We start from the raw sequence: 23,210 nt of genomic DNA on the forward strand, positions 1-23,210 counted from the left end.
TCTCCCTCTTCATTGAAAGACTTCTATTCTCAATCTTGTTAAGGATTTCTACTCCATCGGATCCTGTTGGGATTTAGAAAAGTTGCTTTATGAGCTATCAACAATTATATCTTTCTTTCCTGTCTCATCCCTCTGTACTGCCCTCAACAAAATGTTAATCTACATTTATACCCCCAAAGCTTTTTGAATCATTACTATAAAAAAAAGTCAATCCTTTATATGTAGGATTACTAGATTTAGCAAATAAAAGCACAAGATACCCAGTTAAATTTGAATTTCAGATTAAAAACAAACATGTTTAATTATGTCCCAAATATTGTGTGGGGCATAATTATATTTAAAAAAATAGTGTGTTTATATGAAATTTAAATTTGACCAGGCTTCTTGTATTTTATCTGGCAATTCTACTTGTGTTTCCACCTCACTAACATCAGTGAGATATGGAAAGAACATGGGGGATTACTAATACTTTTCTTTATAGTAAAGAGATGTTTCCAACTATAAAAAACTGCTGTGTTCCAGAAGTATGAACCTTCCCTATGGTCTTGTAGTTGAACATATTCATTGTTTTAAGTATCACTGCTTAACAAACCACTACAAACAATAGCAACCATTTTATTATGTTTCATGATTCCATGGGTTGACTGGGAGTCACCAGGGCCATTTTTGTACTTTTCACTTGTGGTCTCCCATGGAGTAGCAGTGAAATAGTGACTGTGTCTGGGTGCAAGCCTGGGTATTTGAGGCCTCAAGTGCCTCTTCTTCCCTCTTTTCATGTGGTGTCTAATTTCCTTAGGACCCTTTCATGTGAATTCTCTCTCCAGTGGGGTAACCTGGATTTCTTGCATTATAGTTCAGGGCTCCAAGAAAGGAGAAATGGAAGCTGCCAAACCTCCTTTAAAAAAAAAAAAAAGATTATATTTATTTATTCATGAGAGACACACAAATAGAGGCAGAAACTTAGGCAGAGGGAAAAGCAAGCTTCTTGTGGGGAGCCTGATGTGGGACTGATCCCAGGACCCCGGATCACACCCTGAGCCAAAGGCAGATGCTCAACCACTGAGCCACCCAGGTGTCACGCTGCCAGACCTTCTTAATGCTTAAGCTCCAAAGTTACCAGAATGCTATTTCTTTCTCATTCTATTGATAAAAATAGTCATGAATCCTGCCCTAAGTCAAGAGGAGCAATAGACCCTCAAGAAGTGATATGTGTGTACAGAATGAGTGGGATTGTTAGAATTTTGTCTCTGGAGACATCTGGGGTCTCTAATGTCAATGAGGTAGTTGCAATGGTTTGTTTCCAGTATCCTTACTTGCCCTCCCTTGGACTTCATTTTCCATCCTGATGTTTATACTTTTGCAATAATAAAAACTAGTTTAACAGCGACATGAGTCATCTCCACCTCTTCTTATTCTTGCAAAGTTTATCAAGCAGTTTGTTTTAAGCATCTTATATATATTCTTTTACACAGGAAGAAGAAAGTCCCTACCCTTAAAATGTTTTTCTTTGGAATATTTAATGTTCATAAATCATTGTGGATCTGTTTTTGTTTGCATGTTTGTTTTTAGTAAACAATAATCAGAAAACATCTTCTTGCTCTTTCATCTAACCTCCTTCCTTACTCAGGGCTGGCTTGTCCATCAGCAACACAGAAACATTTTGGATTTGGTTCAGAGAACCATTGGATTTCTATGAGATATTTCCATGAGATGGATTGCTTAGGCAGACCTATTGGTGGGGGGAGGAGCAAATTATAAATTTCATTTTGGGGCAATAAGATTAAATGACCTGGATGGTGACTTAGTGTTTATTTCTATGAACCATATTGCTTTGTAACTTTTTTGCCTGTCATCACAGAGAATGAAGACAGAAGTCTTTGGCATGGTGTTCCAGGTTCTCTATGATTGGGCTATGACTTTAATTGACAATATTCATAATGTTCTTTCTCTTTCACTCTCTCAGTTCTTCCTCTTCACCATACCACACATTAATCTGTTCTCTGGCTAAAGAGACTACTTACTATTCACCAAATTTTCTATTACTTTCAATTCCCCAAAACACATGTGTTTTTGTGTATATGGTTTGTTTCACTTAGTGCTTTTCCCACTCCTCTTGCTCCCTGCATCTCACCCCTAATCAACCTTAGGACCTTCAAGACTAATGTAAATGCTACTTCTCCCATGAAACCTTTACCGTTTTCATCAGCTGGAATTATTATTATTTTTCTTTCTGGAGCACTTATAGCATGTGTAGTTCTTTTATAGTAGTGATCATATCCTGCTTGTATTTTTCTTTTTTAATGGATTTTTTCCCTCCCACTGGATTTTAAATCCTTAAAATGGTAGTTATAACAACATCTCTTACTTAGTAGTGCTTTCCAAAGCTCTCTACAAACTCCTTACATTAGACTTTACATTATTGGCTTTTATTTCTGAAACAGAAAATAATTCCATAGTATTATTATCTCAATTTCTCAGGTGAGGGACACCTGGGTGGCTCGGTGGTTGAGCATTTGCCTTTGGCTCAAGTCATGATCCTGGGGTCCTGGTATCAAGTCTTGCATTGGGTTCCCTACAGGAGGCCTGCTTCTCCCTCTGCCTATGTCTCTGCCTCTTTCTGTGTCTGTCATGAATAAATAAGTAAAATCTTAAAAAAAAAAATCTCAGGTGAGTCAATTTACTGAATACCAATTAGTTAACTGCTAGACCTGAGGTTTGAACCTGAGTTCATCCAACCCAGCCCAAATTTGTAACCACCATATGGGGGTCAGAAATATTTATCCTCAAAACTCTCAGTGCCTAATAAACTGATTTTACCATCCTAAATATTTTTTTTCTTTACTACTTATTTTACAAGTTTTTTTTCATTAAAATTGTTTCTCCCTTCAATCTCCTTCCCCATCACTTATTTGAGAACTGAAAGACTATTACAATTCTCAATATGGGAAGAAGATTTTTAAACCTCAAAAAAAAAAATAAACCTCATTTCTCTGTTTAAAAAATTAAGGCCATTGAATATATTACATTTCTAATGTATTATGCAGAGTGAAACATACATTTGATATCACTAAAGGCAGGTTAAAATTTTCATTTGTGTATATTAAGAAAAAATTGCCTATTTCATATATACCAAAGTAAAGACTTGAGGTATGTCAAATTAAATAGGATTCTGATAAAACACAACAAACAACACAAAAACTTGTTAGTTGCTGAGTTGTTGAATTGCTCTCTGCATCTCTTCCCCATTTTAGTAGTATCAGTGCCACCCTTAGAAAAAAATATGTATGTCTTTATACCTCCTCGTCTTCATCCTCATAATCAAATAATATTAACAATCCATAAGATACAAGTATCATTAAGTTGACACAGTGGGTATACATTGAATTAATTATTAGGGTATTTAGTTCCTATTAGTCAATTGAGTTTTGACAGTCACATTTTGCTATTTGACTTAAAATTAAAATGGCATTAATATACACATATCTAATTTGTTCTAGCTCCCGAGGACAATTCTTTCCTAAGACAGTTTATTTTCTTTCCATTCCTCTTCCCCTTACAATTTCATTCTTTCTTATTCCTTTATTTAGTGGTAGTGGGGGCAGTGCTATCTTATAGTTTTCATACACAGCTTTCACTTTTGGGTTTCAGTTGTAGAGAAATATATTATTTTATTTGAGATCCCAACCACTTACATCAGTGGGAAATAGAAAAATTGATGTCTCAAAGCCTTTTATTAAACTGTGGTGAGAAAAGATGGAAAGCCCCGTAGTTTGATTTTGTGCCTGACATCTTTCATGCCTGGCCACAAACAGGTATTTATTGAAAATATATACCTCTACCTCCTATTGGCCTCCCACTAACTTCACATTTTAGTGCTGCAGCTTCTAAGATTGTCCTATTTTTACACTGGCATGTTGGATTCTTCTTTAAGGTTTTTTGTATATCACTTAGGTGAAAGGAATGAGTTGCTCCATTGGGTGGGAAAAATAATGTGGAAATAAATAAGATAGAGGCTTCTTACATATTATGCACAGATACAGAGGAGTATACAATTTAAATGAAAAACATCCCATATGTCAGAATATGCCAGAACATATGAAGAAAATTACTTAGCATAGTGTTTGAGGCATTCCATATCTTGTCCCTATTTGCATTTCTAGTCCTCTCTCATAGTAATTCCTCTCTAACAGTCAGCACAGAACAGGGGATGAGAGAATCAAATTCAGTAGTGTGCAGAGCAGAAGTGGCAACGTGTGATCATCAAGGGGTAGTTTATGTTAAGACATCAGAGTCTGCTACTTGGTACATGATCAAAAACATTATCACGAGACAAATGTGTCTGTTTTATATTGGATTACCATGAAAGCAGATCCTGAGACCAGAGCCTTAGAGCGGGTAGTTTATTTAGGAGGCACTTCTGAGAAACATGTGTAAGACAATATGAAGTGTAAGATAGCAGGCAGGGAAGGAGGAAGGAATATGCTATTCAAGGTTGCTACTGTAGACAGCAGGACCTTAAGGACCCCCAAAAAGGGAAAAAAATGCCTCCCAGAATTGTCTAATTGATGGATAGAGACCAAGAATTTTATCCAGTCACTCCCATCTCCACTGGTTGATGGTTGTTTCCAGTGGTATTTCCTCTTCACAACGTCCAGGGTTGTGCTTGGGCTGAGACTCTCATAGATACTTGGAGCACAGCCTAAGGAAGAATAACAGAGAAGCAGGGAATGCATTCCAAGTGGAATGTCTTGAAAGGACAACGAACTGTTCCCTTAAAGCAACAGCTGAAATCAGAGACGGGTCCAGTGGTTGAGACATCACCTTTTAATCTTTTTGTCTTACTGTTTTCTTTTTACCTGAAATGCTTTCCATTACCTCCATTATTCCTAAGAAATCCTGTTCCAGTCCTCACTCTATCATTGTGTTCTAGTCACACTAAATTCTTGTGATGTCTTGAGCATCTCTTTCTTTCTTCCTTTTTTTTTTCTTTCTTTCTTTCTTTCTTTCTTTCTTTCTTTCTTTCTTTCTTTCATCTATCACTTATGATAGTCTTTATTCTAAAATGTTATGCTTTCTACTTCCCAACTCCTACTCTTAACAGTTAATTCAACTTTTAAAATGGAATACATATGTCTCTTTGCAGAAGGCTTTTTAACCATAATGATCCAAGTTAATTGTTTCTTATTTGTCTGTGCTTCTTTTAAGATACTCATCAAACTCTCTTTGCACTTCTCACTCCCTAATATTATAGTGTCTTTGTCATCTTGACATTCCCAGGTTGCCTAGAATGGTGCCTTGGCCTTAGAGAGAAGGCTCAAAATGCATTTGTTAAACTGAATGAATATACAGCTATAGGAAAGAAGATTCATTCTGCTCATTATATTTGAATTATATTGTGTCAGCTAATTTCGGCCCATTTTCCAACAGAAGTTTGAAAACTTTGGCATAGAACTTATTTGTAAGCTCATTTTGCAGTCCTTCTGTCTTGTCCTACTGAACATAATATCACACCTCCATGGCACACCTTTTCTCATTTACTGTGTTTTGTACTTAGCAACATGCCTTAGAATAAAGTAAAAATATGTGCTCCTAACATGGTCTAGGTAAAATAATTAATTTAGCCAAAGCATTTATTCATTTATTTATTTATTCATTAATAATAAATCAGCTATAACTCAAGCTTCACCTTTGCAACATGTTTCAGCACTTCTGTATGGAATGAAGGATTGAAGGAATAGCAGCGAGATCATAGCTGAAAATCTTGGGGAAAAAAAAAAAGAACAAGGGATTAAATACCATTAAAATAAAGGGAAGACAAACAGTAGTACCATAGAGGGGAAATGCACATACTGTAGAAAATGTATCCAGTGCTGTAAAATTGCAATAATTATTCAAATATTTTTAAAAATTGGCACAATGTGGAACAACAGTTACTCTCTATCTCTCTAGATTTTTGTATATGACAAAGCAAAATTATTTTTTTAAAAAGCACAAGAGAACAGTTGAACTTTCTGGGTATAGTTGTAGATGGGAACATACATCAGTCTTTTATATGAGAAACAATCACTTTTTAAAACCTGTGTCTCAATGTAGTTAATACCTAGTCTTGCTTCTTCATGTAATAATCAAATTACTAGAAACATGAGGTTTTTTCTCACTCTCTCCACCTCCACTCATCTCCATTCATTCTTCAAACCATTGCAATAGGACTCCTGCTTCCATTTTTTCCACTCAGACTGCTCTCACTAAGTTAATCAATAACCCCTGAGTGATTAGGCAAGTCTTCTTTTTATTGAACCTACCTTTAAAATTAGACTCTGAAATTCATTATCTTTTTGAAATTCATTTGCTGTCAGTTCCCTGATTTTTCCCTTATTGTAACATTTAACGACTCCCATTTCTCTATTAGATTATAAAGGATCATGCATTTCCATCTTGCTATATTTCATAATGGCTTGCTCTTGGTTGAAAGATAAGAAAATGATGTTTATAAATAATTGTTGAATTGAATGGAATCAAATACACAGAAAAGAAGATTCAAATCCATAATGTGGGTACTATAATTGCATCTGGTAAGATAAGTTCATATGGCTAGAGCAGTGACATAGATTTATTTGAAAGTTTCTCTTAGTTGTTGGTCATTTGGTCTCTTTGTTTTTGGCCATCATCTCAGTTTTTTTTTTTAGATCCTACTCTCCCATCTGCATGACTCCCATATATGGAAGTATTTCCTAAGATTTTATTCTTGGACATCTTCTCACTATGCATGATCCTATCTGCCTCCTTGGCTTGAATTACCTCCCATATGTATGTTGGCTATTAATTGCATATCTTTAGTACAGATCTCCTCTTAGCCCTCCTTCAATATATCCTGGTTACAAATGAAAGAAAAAAAGAATAAAGGGGAGGGATCTAATTGAAAACTGTCCCGCCTCTGAGATTCCTTCTACTTTTACGTATCTGAAACTAACATAACTTGTAGTGCCCAGTTCAAGTCTAACTTGTGATTTGTTGCCTGATTTCTCTGGTCCACTCTTTATGGACATCAAACACATTATTCATTCACTCAAGGTCTTCCCCTTGCCTTGTAACTCCTTAGTACTCTGCACTCTGTCCTAGTAAGTGCTCAGACAATATTAATTAGTTGCTATTAGTAATTTGCCATTCTTCATGGTAAGCATATTCTTCCCTTGGGGATCTCCCATAACCTCTGTGAAGTTGTTAGAAGCCAGAAAATTTCACAGTTCTGGGTAACTAGGGTAACTGTCTATTGGTTTTAAAAAATACTCAAATAAAATTTTCACAGGGGAAAAATTATAAATTTCTTGTCTGATAGCTATTCATCTCTTTGTTTTATTGTATAAAGGTTATTAAACTAAATGAGGAGGTTGACTAAAAAACTGGGGAGCCATTCATAGTCATTGACACTGTTGAAAGACATTCTTCAAGACCCTTTACGACTCAATATTATATAAACACAATGCACTAATTTTCCACTGCAGTTTTAAATTTCAGAAAATATCTGCTGAATAGAGTAATTGCCTGATTGTCATTTATGAGCTTATACATAATCTAATTTAAAAGAACTAATTGTAGCAGAATGTTATACTTGTTTAATAATTTAAGGTGTAAGGGCAAGAACAATTAATGGAGATGAAGAAAATTGGACATCAAACTCATTTATTATTCTCCTTGCTCTATTAATCTGTTATCAACTGGCATAATCGGTGATCTAACTTGGTTTAATTACCATGAAGACTACAATTTAGCTAATCAAAATTTATCATCAGTTCCTCCAACAAAGTAGAAAACATTTCATAATTTTGTAATTATGAAAATACATGATGTACAATGTTGTTTGTACACATGCATAAACATCACTATAGTACAATTTCTTTGAGAAAAAATGGAGTATTGTCACTTATAATCTGACCTCTGGGCTAAGTAGAATTTAAGAAAAAAATAGTGCATTTTGATAACAAGAGAGCTATTAAATAGATCAATGTTTTTTTCCCTTGGATATTTCTTTTTAACTTTGTAAGTGACATTCTTACAGTCTTAAATATTATTAGTTTAGAGATTGTGTAAAAATATATAAGATGAATTTTGTAACTACGGAGATTGGAAAAATAGGAAATAACATGAACCATTTCTTGAAAAAAAAGTGAATTTTTTATTTCTCCTCAGCTCCGTAAGGCTATTATAGATCATGTGTCAGACTCCTTTTTGGATACGACAGTCCCACTTTTGGTTCTCATTGAAGCTGCCAAGAACGGCCGGGAAAAGGAAATAAAAGAATATGCTTCAATATTTCGTGAACACGCCAGCAGGCTTATAGAGGTAAGCATGTTAGAACTGTAACTACTCTAAATCCAGGAGAATGAAGCTCTCATTCCCCATTTACAGTTAAATTGTACTCAGATAAAAACTTTTGACAACTTATAACAAATGAAGCAAAGTTCAGTATTGTTTTTTATGTAGTTTTTTTTTTTAAGGCTACACACACACACACGAACTGGTTAAATGCAGATATTTTGTTTTATCCCTACAAATATTTTCTTCCTGTTCTAACGTGAAAGTATCAAATACTCTACTTCATGCCATATTATTATTCTCTACCGTCTTTTCATGGCTTTTTACCCCTTCAGCATGTCAAATCATATTCAACTATGTGACATGACTATAGAAAAAGAATTTCAGATATACAGGGGTAGAAATATCCAGAATAAATAAGTAGGGGTAGTGGGTTGACTCATCTCCCAGTAGAGACCAGAGGAGATGATAAAACTATAATCTCCTCTGTTTGGAAGCTGGAAGCATAGAAATGCCCTATGATTTGGGGGCAAGGTGGTATATTGCTAATAGAACCATAAAATGCTAGACATTTCCTAGAAAACAGATAATAGAACCTATTGTATTATGGGGATCTGTAAGGTAACCTCAGTTTAAGAGAGGCTGAATAGAAGGTTTTCTTTTTTTTTTTTTTTTGAATAGAAGGATTTCTAACACCAATAAGGTGACAGTACTCACAAGGCCAGGAACCAGTAGCAGAAAGGGGAAGTGTGTTTGACCAGATTCGTACAACAGAGCTGATATACTGCTAGGACTTATCAGTATGACTGCAGTGTTGTTTATGTCTAGTATCTGCTCTCATTGGCAGCGCTATGCCATGCTGGTTATTAAACATTCTAACTGCCACACCTTCATATACTGGTCATGAACTTTGTGATGAAACATGTTTGGGGGCTCAAATTGCTTATAAAAACTTGTGAGTCAGAAATAGACACCACCTAAGTTAGAATCACAGCATTTTATATAACATCTATTAAAATAGAGGACTTCCTCAATGTCTTTAATGTAGACCCACTGGGAAGGAAGTTTCCAATGTAGCTAGCATTTGCACTATAAACCCTCTGGTTCCTAGTCTTCACATTTAGAAAATGAAAGGAGTTGATGAATAGATAATTACTAAGATTATTTCAGCCTTAAAGCTGACTTCCCTTCAACTCTGAAATCTACTTTGAACTTCCCAAGGACTATGTGAGACAGGTTAACTGTTACAATTCCCACTGACCTGATATGGAAATAAAGGTACAAACTCAGACTAGGCTAATTGGAGCCGGACCTGATTTCCAGGCTTACAAATTTTAACTAATTCATTTGATTATTTATTATATTTTCCATCTTATTTATTCTCTCTTGTATTCATTCCTCATATGTATATTCAGTCTTTACCCGGGAAAATGTTAAAAGTAAGAGGTAAAGCAGAAGAAACAGGTCATTAAAAGTGAAAAAGGGTAAAAGTGTAGCCCCTGACAATCATAAACATTTTTTCTAATAATGTGTTCTCTCTAAGGTGAAGGTACACCAAATTATGAAAACAATTTTTTGGTGAAATATTCTGAAAGTAAAAGGTTTCTGCTAGATAAGTTGCATCCCTATTTCTATTTCTTCGTTTGGTGTTGAGCATGGAGCCTGACTCAGGTCTCAGTCTCACAACTCTGAGATCATGACATGAGCTGAAATCAAGAACGACACTTAACTGACTGAGCCACCCAGGTGTCCCGAGACTCCTAATTTTGTTAGATGCAGACTGGAAAAAATGAAAGTTTTTTTTTTTTAAGTATACTGCTTGCACTAGGTTGTTTATATATATCAAGAAGAAGAAAAAAAAAGAATACTGCATTTATCTCTCAGGAAAATTTCTTTTTGAGGGGAGCTGTCTAACCAAGGCAACAGAGAAAAATCATCATTAATTTACTACAAACATTGAGCCAGAAGTATCTGTGACAGAGTCCAGGGAAATAGGAGAGCTTAAATTTATCAGTTTTGAAGACATTGTGAGTTTACTCTGTATAGATTGCTTACTAATCCTCCACCTTTGCTTTCCCTTCTACCTCTCCATCAGGACTACTTAGACCCATCTTATTCCCAAGCTGGGTAACTTGACAGAGCAGGACAGAAAGTCTTAGATTCTAAATGACTTCAAGGAAAAGCTATTTTCAACATGTCTGGGTTTTGATACCTCAACTGTGTTTGTCAGAGAAATCTAAAATCAGTAAACTTGTTGCAGTAAGACTTAAATGGAAAGAAAAGTAAGTCCATTTTTAAAGAACTCTTATCAGATCATTCAAGAAAAACTCCATGCTGTTAAAGGAACACTATAGATAGTGGTTAAGATGGTAACTTTTATTAAAAAAAAAAATAGAAAAACAAACTAGATTTGAACACATAGCAAAAACAAACAAACAAACAAACCCACAGCATTAAGAAATTCTATGGGTAATAATTAGCAGCCAAAAGGATTTGGGATATTAGAAAAGAAGTGGGAATGAGGAACAGAGTGGCCCATAAATTGAGCCTGAACATTTCCATTCTCTACTAGGGTCATGTCTGAGGTCTCTTGTTATATTATCATGCAGTTTGATATAAAATGATCATGGGTGAAATGATGTTTATAAAACCCTATATAGTGTCAATCCCTGGAAAACCTAGATACTTATGGCTAATTTTGTTTAGTTATGCTGAACTAAGAAACTGCTATGCAAAGCTTATTCTACTTTGAACATCCAAGTTACTCTGTGTTTTTGGATCCACTAAGCCACCGTGAGAATAATAAGGAGTCAAAAGTTTGGCATTTAAAAAATTCATCTTCGCATTGTGATTAGTTATTTAATGACAAATGTGCTCATTTAATTATACTCCTTAGTACTTTGATCTTGCACTGGTGGTGAATTAGGGCATCATTAACTCTACTGACTTCCACCAATAATACCTATTAAACACGAAATTTAAAATATTAATTTTATCCTAAAATTTAAAATATTCACTAATTCTAGTGAGTAAGAATTTTATCTGTCATCACTTTGAGCCTATTCCGTTAGCTAAGTCTATGCAGCTAGTATTCCATGAATCTGCATTGAATGAAGGAACACATTCATAACACTAACTCACTTTTATTTCTCTCTAAAAAGTTATTTGGGGGATTCTGGTAACTGGATTTGGGACAATGTCTGAGCCCAGTTATTTAGTGGAGTGCCTTTCTATTCTTGAAAATAATTCATCACAATAATATTAACAAATACCTTTGCCATCAATTATCAGATAAGGCCAATGTTATAAATTCTACTCCAGATCTCCCTCATATGGAATTTGTCACAATTAGGTAACATTTTTAAAGAATTTTGCCCACGTCAGAGATAATAGTTTGTAACTTTAATGTAGTTATATAGCTGTTATTCAGAAGAAACTGATTGTATTCCAAAAAATGCATTGCTTATTACAATGGCTGATATTTAGTATTTCTTTAAAATCCATTTCTAAAACTCCACAATTATTTTTTAATACACTATGATTTGTTCTCAGCAATCAGTTCCTGCTGAACACTACATAGTTGCTACTGACTAAAAAGGTAAAATCTCCAGTTTATCTCATGGATTTTACTATATTAATTATCATTAAATGTGACGGTATTAATGATCTAGGCCTGAAATTTTTCTGTGAATTAGAGAAGTTTCTCTATGTGAAAAGCCAGCTTCATCAGTGCTTTGACTTATTCATCAAAAATTCATCTGTCTTGATGCACCTTATTTTAGTAAGTTTCATGGGAGCCTTTCATCAAAAAGGAAAAAGTGGGTGGACATTTAATTATAATACTTCCCTCCAACCTACAAAGCTGATTGTTCCCACTCACAAAATGGCGAGCCAGATTTAGCAAGGCCCCATTGCCAAGAGAGAAGGCTGTAGAGGGGACTCTTGCTGTTTGCAAGAAGTGCTCAGAGCTCTCAGCTCTACTTTTATCTTTGCATTTTGACAGAATCCTGTTCGAGTGTCACACATTGCTTTAATTGATGATCTGTTATCAAATAAGGATATGCTCAGTTACAAATAAATGAAGCTTTTAGAGTCCCATCTCATTCTTCCTCCTCCCCCCAAAAAAGAAAAAAAAATGAAAAAGAACAAACCCATACTTATACTTGTACACAAACCAACAACTGTTCTCAGTGAGCAGCTTGGCAGCTCTCCTCTTTTGATGGCAAAGAGATGTTATAGCTAAGTCAGGAATGCTTTTGCTTATATAGATCACAGGTGTGACTGCCCACTCCCTGGATTAGAAAACTGTTCAGCATCTTAATCCTCTTCCAGCTAAAGCTCACAATGAACATGATCCTTAAAACCCTAACCTGAATCCACAGTGAGTGACATTTCCCTGTTGGAGAGGTTTCTTTATAAATTTTCCATTCATAGTGTTTGGAATATAGGGATATGGGGAGTGAAACCATTATAGAAAAGTCAGAGACTTTCCATAGTTGGATGTAGGTATTTTTGAATGAGATATTCGTGTCTTGGAATTAGGAGGGAGAAAACTATATGGCATTAGAGTAGTTTGGGAATTTAGTTTGAAGTAAGCAATATAAGCAATATTTACACCAAAACTTACCAACTTGGCAGGAACTGGAGTTGAAAGACTAGAACTCCAAGTTGAAATTACAAGCGTGACTAAAGTCACAATGCTCAGTCCTATGTTCCAGGAATATTAGAGTAATGAAATCTAGATCACTAAGTTGGCTGAAGATGAAGGAGGTTGGAGGCAATTGATGAATACCCTAGAATATTTGATTGCCAGACTGAATAGGGTAGATTTCATCTTAGGGACTGGATGATCCAATATTGGATTTGGAAAGCTGCAGTTGCTTCTCTACACAAAAGGGTCTAAAGGGAAGCCATATTTTAGGAAAGTTTGTGTATGGATTATTTCATGTCGGGCTATAAAAATTTTCTAACCCCCAACAATTGATTAGAATCTCATGAACATAAACTGGTGTTCAAAAAAAACTGCATTTAAAACTTAATTTAGTGCTATGTGGGTGGCTCAGCAGTTGGGCACCTGGCTTTGGCTCAGGTCATGATCCCAGGATTCAAGATCGAGTCCCACATCAGACTCCCTGTGAGGAGCCTACTTCTCCCTCTGCCTGTGTCTCTCTGCCTCTCTCTCAGTCTGTGTCTCTCATGAATAAATAAATCTTTTTTAAAAAACTTAATTTAGTCTCATACATTAAAGAAAGAGAAGAAAAATATATTTAATAATGAACTTGAAACATAAAAGCAAATGATTCAAGACTTAATGGCATTAGACTAATACTATCCAATAGAAATAAAAGGCAGAACACAAAAATCATTTAAAATTTTCTAGTAATCACACTAAAATAAGTAAAAATAGATAGATGAAACCAATCTTAGGTTTTATTTAATCCAATATACCCTAAATATTATCATGTTAATATGTAATAATATAAAAACTATTAATAAAATATCTACTTTTTGTACTAAGTCTTATGAATCTGGTGTATATTTTATATGTATGGTCTATCTTAATCTAGACTATCCATATTTTAAGTGCACAATAGCCAAACATGGATTTTGGCTATGTATTAGACAGTACAGTTCTAGACAGATGATTGGCAAGTTGAGGACCAGAGTATATTCATTCATTCATTCATTCATTCATTCAACAAATATGTCTTAAGTGCTTACGATGTGCTATATACTGTGATGGACCCTAGTGCCTTTGTCTTTGTTTTCCTAGACTGATGTACAGTAAGTACAGCATTCAGTAAATCATTGTTGAATGCATTAGTGTATAAACAAAGTAGAATGTCAGCTAATCCTATGGAAAAATTTAAAAGATGGCAAATATAGACTTGGTTTTGAATTTTTGCTTGATTGTATTGGGAAAGTCACTTAATATCTCTTGTATATCTTAATACAAGACTTAATACAAGTCACTTAATATCTCCTGCAAAAGACATACTCCATTGTAAAGTGAAAACAATAGTGAGATTGAATAAGATGACACATTAAAGTACCAAATGTCACATGATGTGTCATCTTCTTCTCTTTTTCTCTTTTAAACATTTTTTATCCAAAGCCTTATGTGGAAAGAGGTCACTTGAGTCTCCAAAACTCCTGATGAGCAATAACATTTTCCTTTTGGAAAATTCATTTTATAAGGAATTTCAAATATGCTGTAGTTGTTGGACCTTTGTATCCAACTTCCAAATATAGGTAAGTGTTTTTCAGGAATGTTAACAGGCCAGAAGATGGCATGTACAAAATATCCAGCTGAAATTATGTCTCCAAAGTTTTGATATACACTTAATTGGTGTGTGGAATTTCTCTGAAACTGTAACTTTCCAATATTACTCTTCATGATGGTATTTGGCCAAGAGTTAACTAGCAAACATACTAACAATTACTGATGAATAATTTCAGGCCTAGAAGCCAAACTTCATTTCAATCACCAGTCTGATTATGCAAGCTGGGACTGATCTATTTCTTTTAATCAATTCACTCTTCTACTCAATTAAAAAAATATAGAGTGAATTCCTCCAATGTGCTCTATAGAGCTCATCTATACAGAGTCCTGTGTTTAAAACTTGATTCCTTTTTTGTCTTTTGTATTTGAAAACATGATTCCCCTGAAAAACATATTTACTTCCCTGAACAAGTGACTTTAGTAAATCATTGAACATCTCTGAAGTTCAGTCTGTAAATGGAAAATGAGAGCTTAAATAATCTCTATTCCTGCCATTTAAAATTCTAGAAACCAAAAAGAAAAGAGTTCTTTCATATGTTTTATATGTATAGATAATATGGTGGTGGATGGAGGAGTCTGGTTAATCAGAAGTGTTGGAAGAGTGGTTATTTTGTTGCTTTTACAGGACAGAAAAAAAATCTTTTTTGAATAATAAAAAGAAGAACAAAATAGGGAGGAAAATAAGATAAAATAAATAAAACATTTAGGTAATCTGTACCAGAATCATGCAATGCACCTTAAACTTTTTACCTCATTACATCCATGCTCACAATGATGGAGATAAATATTTTTATTACCATTTTGCTGATAAGGAAACTCTAGCTGAGAGAAAATTTGCCTAAGGTCAATTAGCTAAATGACAGAGTAGGGAATCAACTTGGTTCTATCAATGGCAGAGATTAAAGGAATAAAGGTAGCACAATAAATCTAAAAATAGATAGTGAGCCCAAGTTTTATATATGTTTAATTTCTTGATAGAGACAAGTGACATCTTTCTGAATGCTTTTAGACAAGAGAACTGCTATTAAATGGATAAAGATGCAAAAGTTTCAAGAACTGATTTTATTTTTTTCCTACAAGTCTCTAATCTTTTGGGGGGTTATAGTAGACATACAATGTTATATTACTTTCAAGTGTACAACTCAGTGATTGGATACGTTTATACATCAGCCATGTTCACCATTAAGTGTAGTTCTAATCTTATTCTACTTTCCCTAAATAGAAAAGTAGAAAGCCAGAGGCCACATTATACCCATGATATCCTTCTGCATGCAGTAATTCTTTATAACTCTTAAGTAACTGCTTAGCTAATAGCGATTAGTTCAAGGTGGAAGATCTAAATGAGATCAGGGATCATCCTCTGATGAGAAAGTATAAGAAGTCCATTTATAAGCTGACTGGAACTTGGAATATGTTTTACCTGTTAATCAATGTTATGTACACTATTTAGCTTTAGTCCACAGTCTATTGAGTCCATAATAGAAGTTAAAACTCACAGAGCATTTATTAGAAATATTCTTCCTAACCTAAAATGCATTTAGAGGTGCCCCTCCCTATCAATCAGCTCCTTTTCAGTCTTGTATGTGGAGTATCTTTCAGATAGGTGCAGAAAATTCAAATACTTACAATCGGGAACAAAAAAGTAATGAATGAAAGGGCTTGGTAGGGTGCGCCTGTGATGAAATGGAGAGCATAAGCTTACTTTAAAGGGTTGGTCTCACTGAACTTCTTCTTAAAGGGGAGTTTTAAGAGTCCCCCTTAAAATTTCTTGCAGAGCTGGTTTGGAGGTCACATATTCTTTCAGTTCCTGCCTGTCTTGGAAGCTCTTTATCTCTCCTTCCATTTTGAATGAGAGCCTTGCTGGATAAAGTATTCTTGGTTGCATGTTCTTCTCATTTAGGACCCTGAATATATCCTGCCAGCCCTTTCTGGCCTGCCACGTCTCTGTGGAGAGGTCTGCTGTTACCCTAATATTCCTCCCCATGAAAGTCAGGGACTTCTTGTCTCTTGCTGCTTTAAGGATCTTCTCTTTATCTTTGGAATTTGCAAGCTTCACTATTAAATGTCGAGGTGTTGAACAAGGACTAAATAGATATCATGATGACACTAAACTCATATCTGTCAATAGTAACTCTGAACGTGAATGGGCTTAATGACCCCATCAAAAGGCGCAGGGTCTCAGACTGGATAAAAAAGCAGGACCCATCTATTTGCTGTCTACAAGAGACTCATTTTAGACAGAAGGACACCTACAACCTGAAAATAAAAGGTTGGAGAACCATTTACCATTCAAATGGTTCTCAAAATATACCCTAAAAACTATAGAACACTTCTGAAAGAAATTGAGGAAGACACAAAGAGATGGAAAAATATTCCATGCTCATGGATTGGCAGAATTAATATTGTGAAAATGTCAATGTTACCCAGGGCAATTTACACGTATAATGCAATCCCTATCAAAATACCATGGACTTTCTTCAGAGACTTAGAACAAATTATTTTAAGATTTGTGTGGAATCAGAAAAGACCCCAAACAGCCAGGGGAATTTTAAAAAAGAAAACCATATCTGGGGGCATCACAATGCCAGATTTCATGTTGTACTACAAAGCTTGGTCATCAAGACAGTGTGGTACTGGCACAAAAACAGACATATAGATCAATGGAACAGAACAGAGAACCCAGAAGTGGACCCTGAACTTTATGGTCAACTAATATACGATAAAGGAGGAAAGACGATCCACTGGAAGAAAGACAGTCTCTTCAATAAATGGTGCTGGGAAAATTGGACATCCACATGCAGAAGAATGAAACTGGACCACTCTCTTGCACCATACACAAAGATAAACTCAAAATAGATGAAAGATCTAAATGTGAGACAAGATTCCATCAAAATCCCAGAGGAGAACTCAGGCAACACCCTTTTTGAACTTGGCCACAGTAACCGGAGAAGGACAAACAGTGTATGTTCTCATTCATTTGGGGAATATGAATAATAGTGAAGGGGAATATAAGGGAAGGGAGAAGAAATGTGTGAGAAATATCAGAAAGGGAGACAGAACATAAAGACTTCTAACTCTGGGAAATGAACTAGGGGTGGTGGAGGGGGAGGAGGGCGGGGGGTGGGGGTGAATGGGTGACGGGCACTGAGGGGTACACTTGACGGGATGAGAACTGGGTGTTATTCTGTATGTTGGTAAATTGAACACCAATAAAAATTAATTTATAAAATTAAAAAAAAATAAAGGGTTGGTCTCTACTCATCTTCAGTCAACTATTGCTCGGTATGAATGAAGGCCCTATTTTGTCAGACATTACAATTTCTCAAAAGAACTCAGAAATACAGATTTTTAATATAAAGTTCTGTTGGTTTCTAAGTATAGACATTTAAGTCAGTTTAAAACAAAATAAAATAGGGGCGCCTGGGTGGCTCAGTCAGCTAAGCATCTAACTCTTGGTTTCAGCTCAGGTAATGGTCTCATAGTTGTGGGATCAAGCCCAGCATTAGGCTCTGAGCTCAGTACTGAGTCTGCCTCAGATTCTCTCTCCCTCTCCCTTCTACTCATTTTCTCTCTCTCTCAAATAAATAAATAAATAAATAAATAAATAAATAAAATATTTTAATACAAAACAAAATAAAACCACAACTCCATCATTTGTGCCAATACATAATGCCAAGGACCACTAGTTTTGCAGTGTCTGCTCTAAGGTCACATTTTGAAAAACAAACAAGATGGATGTTTGTAGGTGATGTAGATTAGATCTGGGGAATGTCTTGTTAGTAAGAATCAGATATTGAAGTTAGGTGGTAAAATGCAGAAAGGTAACTTGATTTAGGGAAATGGGTTCTTTCTGCTTTTCTTTCCTATTTTGGTTAGCCTTGGAATAGGTGGTGAATTAAAGAGGAGCACAGTGAAGATCAATATTTCCTCCTATCTCCTCTGGTGCTTGCAAACATTGTCAGAGTAGAAATAGGGAGAGAGAAAGTGGGATCTTGCCAAAGGATCATCCAAATATATGTTAGACCCAGTGAAAGCTATAGCTTTGTATATCCAGAAAATCCCTTTCATAAAAAAACAATTAGACCTGTCACTTTCTGCAAGATGAAAGTGTAGATTTGATGCTTTTAAAGAAATGTTCCCACTACTGAAAAACAAAATCAGATTTACTCTGGATTCCATTGACAACTTTGTCTAAAGTACAGGCAGCATGAAAACAGACTTAATTTTTTCTAAATCACTCAGACATTTTGTGATATTTTATACATGGAGTCCCAAAAGAAAACCAGAACATCCCTAGAGGGTTTGACTTTTGTGCTTTGAATATGGCTAGTAAATGACTACTACAAGATTATCTTTCCCTTCCCTCATATTTCTTTCAGTTAACCTTCCCTTTCACTCTTTTATTCATTGGTATAGTCAAATTCTTTCTCATTGCATCAGAAAAGAATATCTAAGGTTGTTTTAGTTTTCCTTTGCTAGCAACATGATGTCTAAAGAGTTTGTATTTTCATAAAGCCATTTATTTTTCAAATAAATATTATTCCTGGCACAAAAATAGATACATAGATCAACAGAACAGAACAGAAAACCCAGAAATGTATCTACAACTATATGGCCAGTTAATCTTCAACAAAACAGGAGAGAATATCCAGTGAGAAAAAGACAGTCCCTTCAACAAATGGTGCTGGGAAAACTGGACAGCAACATACAAAAGAATGAAACTTGCCCACTTTCTCACACCATACACAAAAATAAATTTAAGATGGGTGAAAGACCTAAATGTGAGTCCTGAAACCATAAAAGTTCTAGAGAGGAACACAGGTAGTAACTTCTTTGAAATTGATCCCAGCAACTTCTTTCTAGATATGGCTCCAGAGGCAAGAGAAACAAAAGCAAAAATAAACTAATGGGGCTTGATCAAAAGAAAAAGCTTCTGCACAATAAAGAAAACAATGAACAAAAGTAAAAGGCAACCTGTGGAATGGGAAAAGATATTTGCAAATGACATATCTGAGAAAGAGTTAGTATCCAAAATATGTAAAGAACTTATAAAATACAACATCCAGAATACAAATAATCCAATTAAAGAATGCGCAGAAGACATGAAGAGACATTTCCAAAGGCATCCAGATGGCCAACAGTCACACGAAAAGGTGTTCAATATCACTGATCATCAGGGAAATACAATTCAAAACTACAGTGAAATACCAACTCACACCAGTCAGAATGGCTAAAATCAACAATAAGAAACAACAGGTACTGGTGAGGAGGTGGAGAAAGTGGAGCCCTCTTGCACTATTGGTGAGAATGCAAACTGGTGCAGCAACTCTGGAAAACAGTATGGAGGTTCCTCCAAAAGTTAAAAATAGAACTAGAACTACCCTTTGATCCAGCAATTGCACTAGTAGGTATTTATCCAAAGAATACAAAAAATAGTAATTCAAAAGGATAGCAGCATTATCTATAATAGCCAAATTATAAAAAACAGCGCAAGTGTCCATTGACTGAAGAATAAAGAAGATGTGGTGTATATATAGCATACATATAGTACATATATAGTGGAACCTTACTCAGTGATAAAAATGAATGAAATCTTGCCATTTGCAATGACATGGATGGAGCTAGAGGGTTTTATGCTAAGCAAATAAGTCAGAAAAAGACAAATACCATACAATTTCACATACATGTGGAATTTAAAATACAAAACAAATGAACAAAGGGGAAAAAAGGGGAGGGAGAGAAAGAGAGGAGGCAAATCAAGAAACAAACTCTTAAATATAGAGAACAAACTGCTGATTACCAGAGAGAGAGGTGAGTAGGGGAATAGATAAAATAAGTGATGGGGATTAAGGAACACACCTGCTATGATGAGCACTGGCAATTGTATGGAAACGTTGAATCTGTAAATTGTGCACCTGAAACTAATACTACCTTGTATGTTAACCAACTGGAATTTAAATAAAAACTTAAAAAAAATAAAACAGTTGCTGTACTGGGTGCTTGGAATTTAATCACAGGCAGAGAAGGAATAGACTCTGCCCCACTGGAGTTTGCCACCTAGGAGAATATGAAGAAAAGTAAATGTGATAAATGATGTGATGGATGAATTATTGGGGCCTATGGGAACATCTATAGTGATTGGGTTAGTTTAGGGTAAAAGCATTACAATCTTGAGGAATTGGCTTCTAAGCTGTAACTGAGGATGATTTTTGGTTTAAAAGTTTAGTTAAGCAAAGGATATTGGGAATGGAATCTTTTAGAGAAAAAAAGGACTGCCACATTTAAGACCCAGAAATGAAAAGTACAGATATCTCATATGGCACAGGTGGTCATATGGTGCATGTATGTTTAACTTTGTAAGAAATGCCAGAATTGTTTTCCAAAATGGCTAGACTATTTTGCATCCTCACCAGCAATGTATGGAAGTTCCAGTTGTTCCATATTCTTGCCAGTACTTGGAATTGTCAATTTTTTTGTCTTTTGTTTTTGCCATTATAATATGTATGTGGTATTGTTTTGTTATACCTTTAATTTGCATTTCCCTAATTACTAATTATGTTGAACATCTTTTTTGGTGACATTATTGAGTTATAATGAATATGTTGTATAATTCAGCCATTTAAAGCATATATTTTAATGATTTTTAGAATGTTCACAAATTTGTGCCATCACAATCAACTTTAAAGCATTTTCATTTTCTCCAAACTAGGTAATTGCTAACATACTTCCTGTCTCTACAGATTTGTGTATTCTGAATATTAGATATAAATGGAAGCATACAATATGTGGTCTTTTGTGACTGGCTTCTTTAACTTAGCATGATGTATTCAAGGTTTATCCATGTGTAACATGTATCAGCACTTCATTCCTTTCTATGGCAATTGTGCTGGAAGGATAGATATGCCACATTTTATTTATCTAGTTATAAGTTGATAGACATCTGAGTTATTTATATTTTTTGGTTTTTATGAATAATTCTGTTGAACGTTTTAATACAAGTTTTTGTATAGGCATATGTTTTTATTTATCTTGGGTATATACCTGGTAGTATGATAACTACCCATTATTGCCCATTTATATACCTTTTTTTTGCAGGAAATATCCGTTTAGATCCTTTGCCAATTTAAAAAATGAGTATTTGTCCTTTAAAACTATATATAATAATTCTTTATTTTAGAAGCAAGTTTCTTATCAGATATAGGATTTCCCCCCTTTCTGTAGGTTTTCTTTTCAGTTTCATGTTGGTATCCTATGAAGCACAAAAGTTTTGTATTTTGATAAAGTGCATTTTATATGTTTTTAATTTTGGTTTCATATATATAAATCTACTGCCTAATCAAAGGTTATAAAGATGAATTCCTAAGTTTTCTTCTAAAAGTTTTATACTTTTAGCTTTTATATTTAGATTGATCAGCTTTAAGTGAGCTTTTGTGTTTGATATTAAGGAAGAGTCTAATTTCATTTTTTTGCATATGGATATTCATTAGTCCCAGCACCATTTGTTGAAAAAAACACTATTTTCCAATCAAGTTGCTGTAATAAATGGACTATAAATATGAGGGGTTATTTCTAGATTTAGTTCTATTGTGTTGATCTATGCCTGTTCTTTGTCAGTCTCACTCTGTCTCGGCTACTGTAACTTTGTAGTAAGTTTTAAAATAAAAAAGTATGAGCCCTCCAACTTAGTTCTTTTTCAAGATAGTTCTGGCTATTATGAGCCCCTTGAATTTTCAAATAATTTTAGGATCAGCATTTCATTTCTGAAAAAAAAAAAAGTCTGAGAGTCTAAAAGTTTAAAAGGGATTGGGTTGAGTCTATAGATAAGTTCATGGAGTATTGCCATCTTAACAATATTAAGTTTTTCAGTCTGTGAACATGGAATGTCTTCCCATTTATTTAGATCTGTTATAATTTCTTTCAACAATGTTTTGTAGTTTTCAGTGTATAAGTTTGCAGTTCTTTTGCTAATTATGTTCCTAAAATTTTATTTTTTGATGCTTTTGTGAGTGGTATTGTTTCTTAATTTCATTTTTAGATTCTTTTTTTTTGCCATTTTTGAAGTGCAATTTTTTGGTATATTGATCTTATTTCTTGCAATCTTGTTGAACTTATTTATTTATTAGTTCTAATTGTGTTTGTGTGTGTGTTCCTTAACAAATTCTATATACAAGATTATATCATTTTAGAATATAATTATACTTCTTCATTTCCAATTTGGATGTCTACTTTTATTTTCATGCCTAATTCCCTGAGCATCATTTTGTAAGCTTTTTCCATCTGTATATTTTCTTTTTTTTTAATTTTATAAATTAATTTTTATTGGTGTTCAATTTACCAACATACAGAATAACACCCAGTGCTCATCCCGTCAAGTGTACCCCTCAGTGCCCGTCACCCATTCACCCCCACCCCCCGCCCTCCTCCCCCTCCACCACCCCTAGTTCATTTCCCAGAGTTAGAAGTCTTTATGTTCTGTCTCCCTTTCTGATATTTCTCACACCTTTCTTCTCCCTTCCCTTATATTCCCTTTCACTATTATTCATATTCCCCAAATGAATGAGAACATACACTGTTTGTCCTTCTCCGGTTACTGTGGCCAAGTTCAAAAAGGGTG

At 34.7% G+C, this 23,210-nt stretch overlaps 1 protein-coding gene across 4 annotated transcripts in view; it reads left to right on the forward strand.

Moving 5' to 3' along the window:
- The window catches only part of CTNNA3 (catenin alpha 3), a 1,663,516-nt gene that overhangs the window by 852,009 nt on the left and 788,297 nt on the right, over nucleotides 1-23,210 (forward strand). For all 4 annotated transcript variants that reach the window (XM_055308926.1, XM_055308927.1, XM_055308929.1 and 1 more), the window contains one exon: nucleotides 8,188-8,340. In XM_055308926.1, the coding sequence (XP_055164901.1) occupies nucleotides 8,188-8,340 (153 nt within the window). The remainder of the gene's footprint in view (nucleotides 1-8,187; nucleotides 8,341-23,210) is intronic.

This window comes from Nyctereutes procyonoides, unplaced genomic scaffold (genome assembly GCF_905146905.1).
Source record: "Nyctereutes procyonoides isolate TBG_1078 unplaced genomic scaffold, NYPRO_anot_genome, whole genome shotgun sequence".
NCBI lineage: Eukaryota > Metazoa > Chordata > Mammalia > Carnivora > Canidae > Nyctereutes > Nyctereutes procyonoides.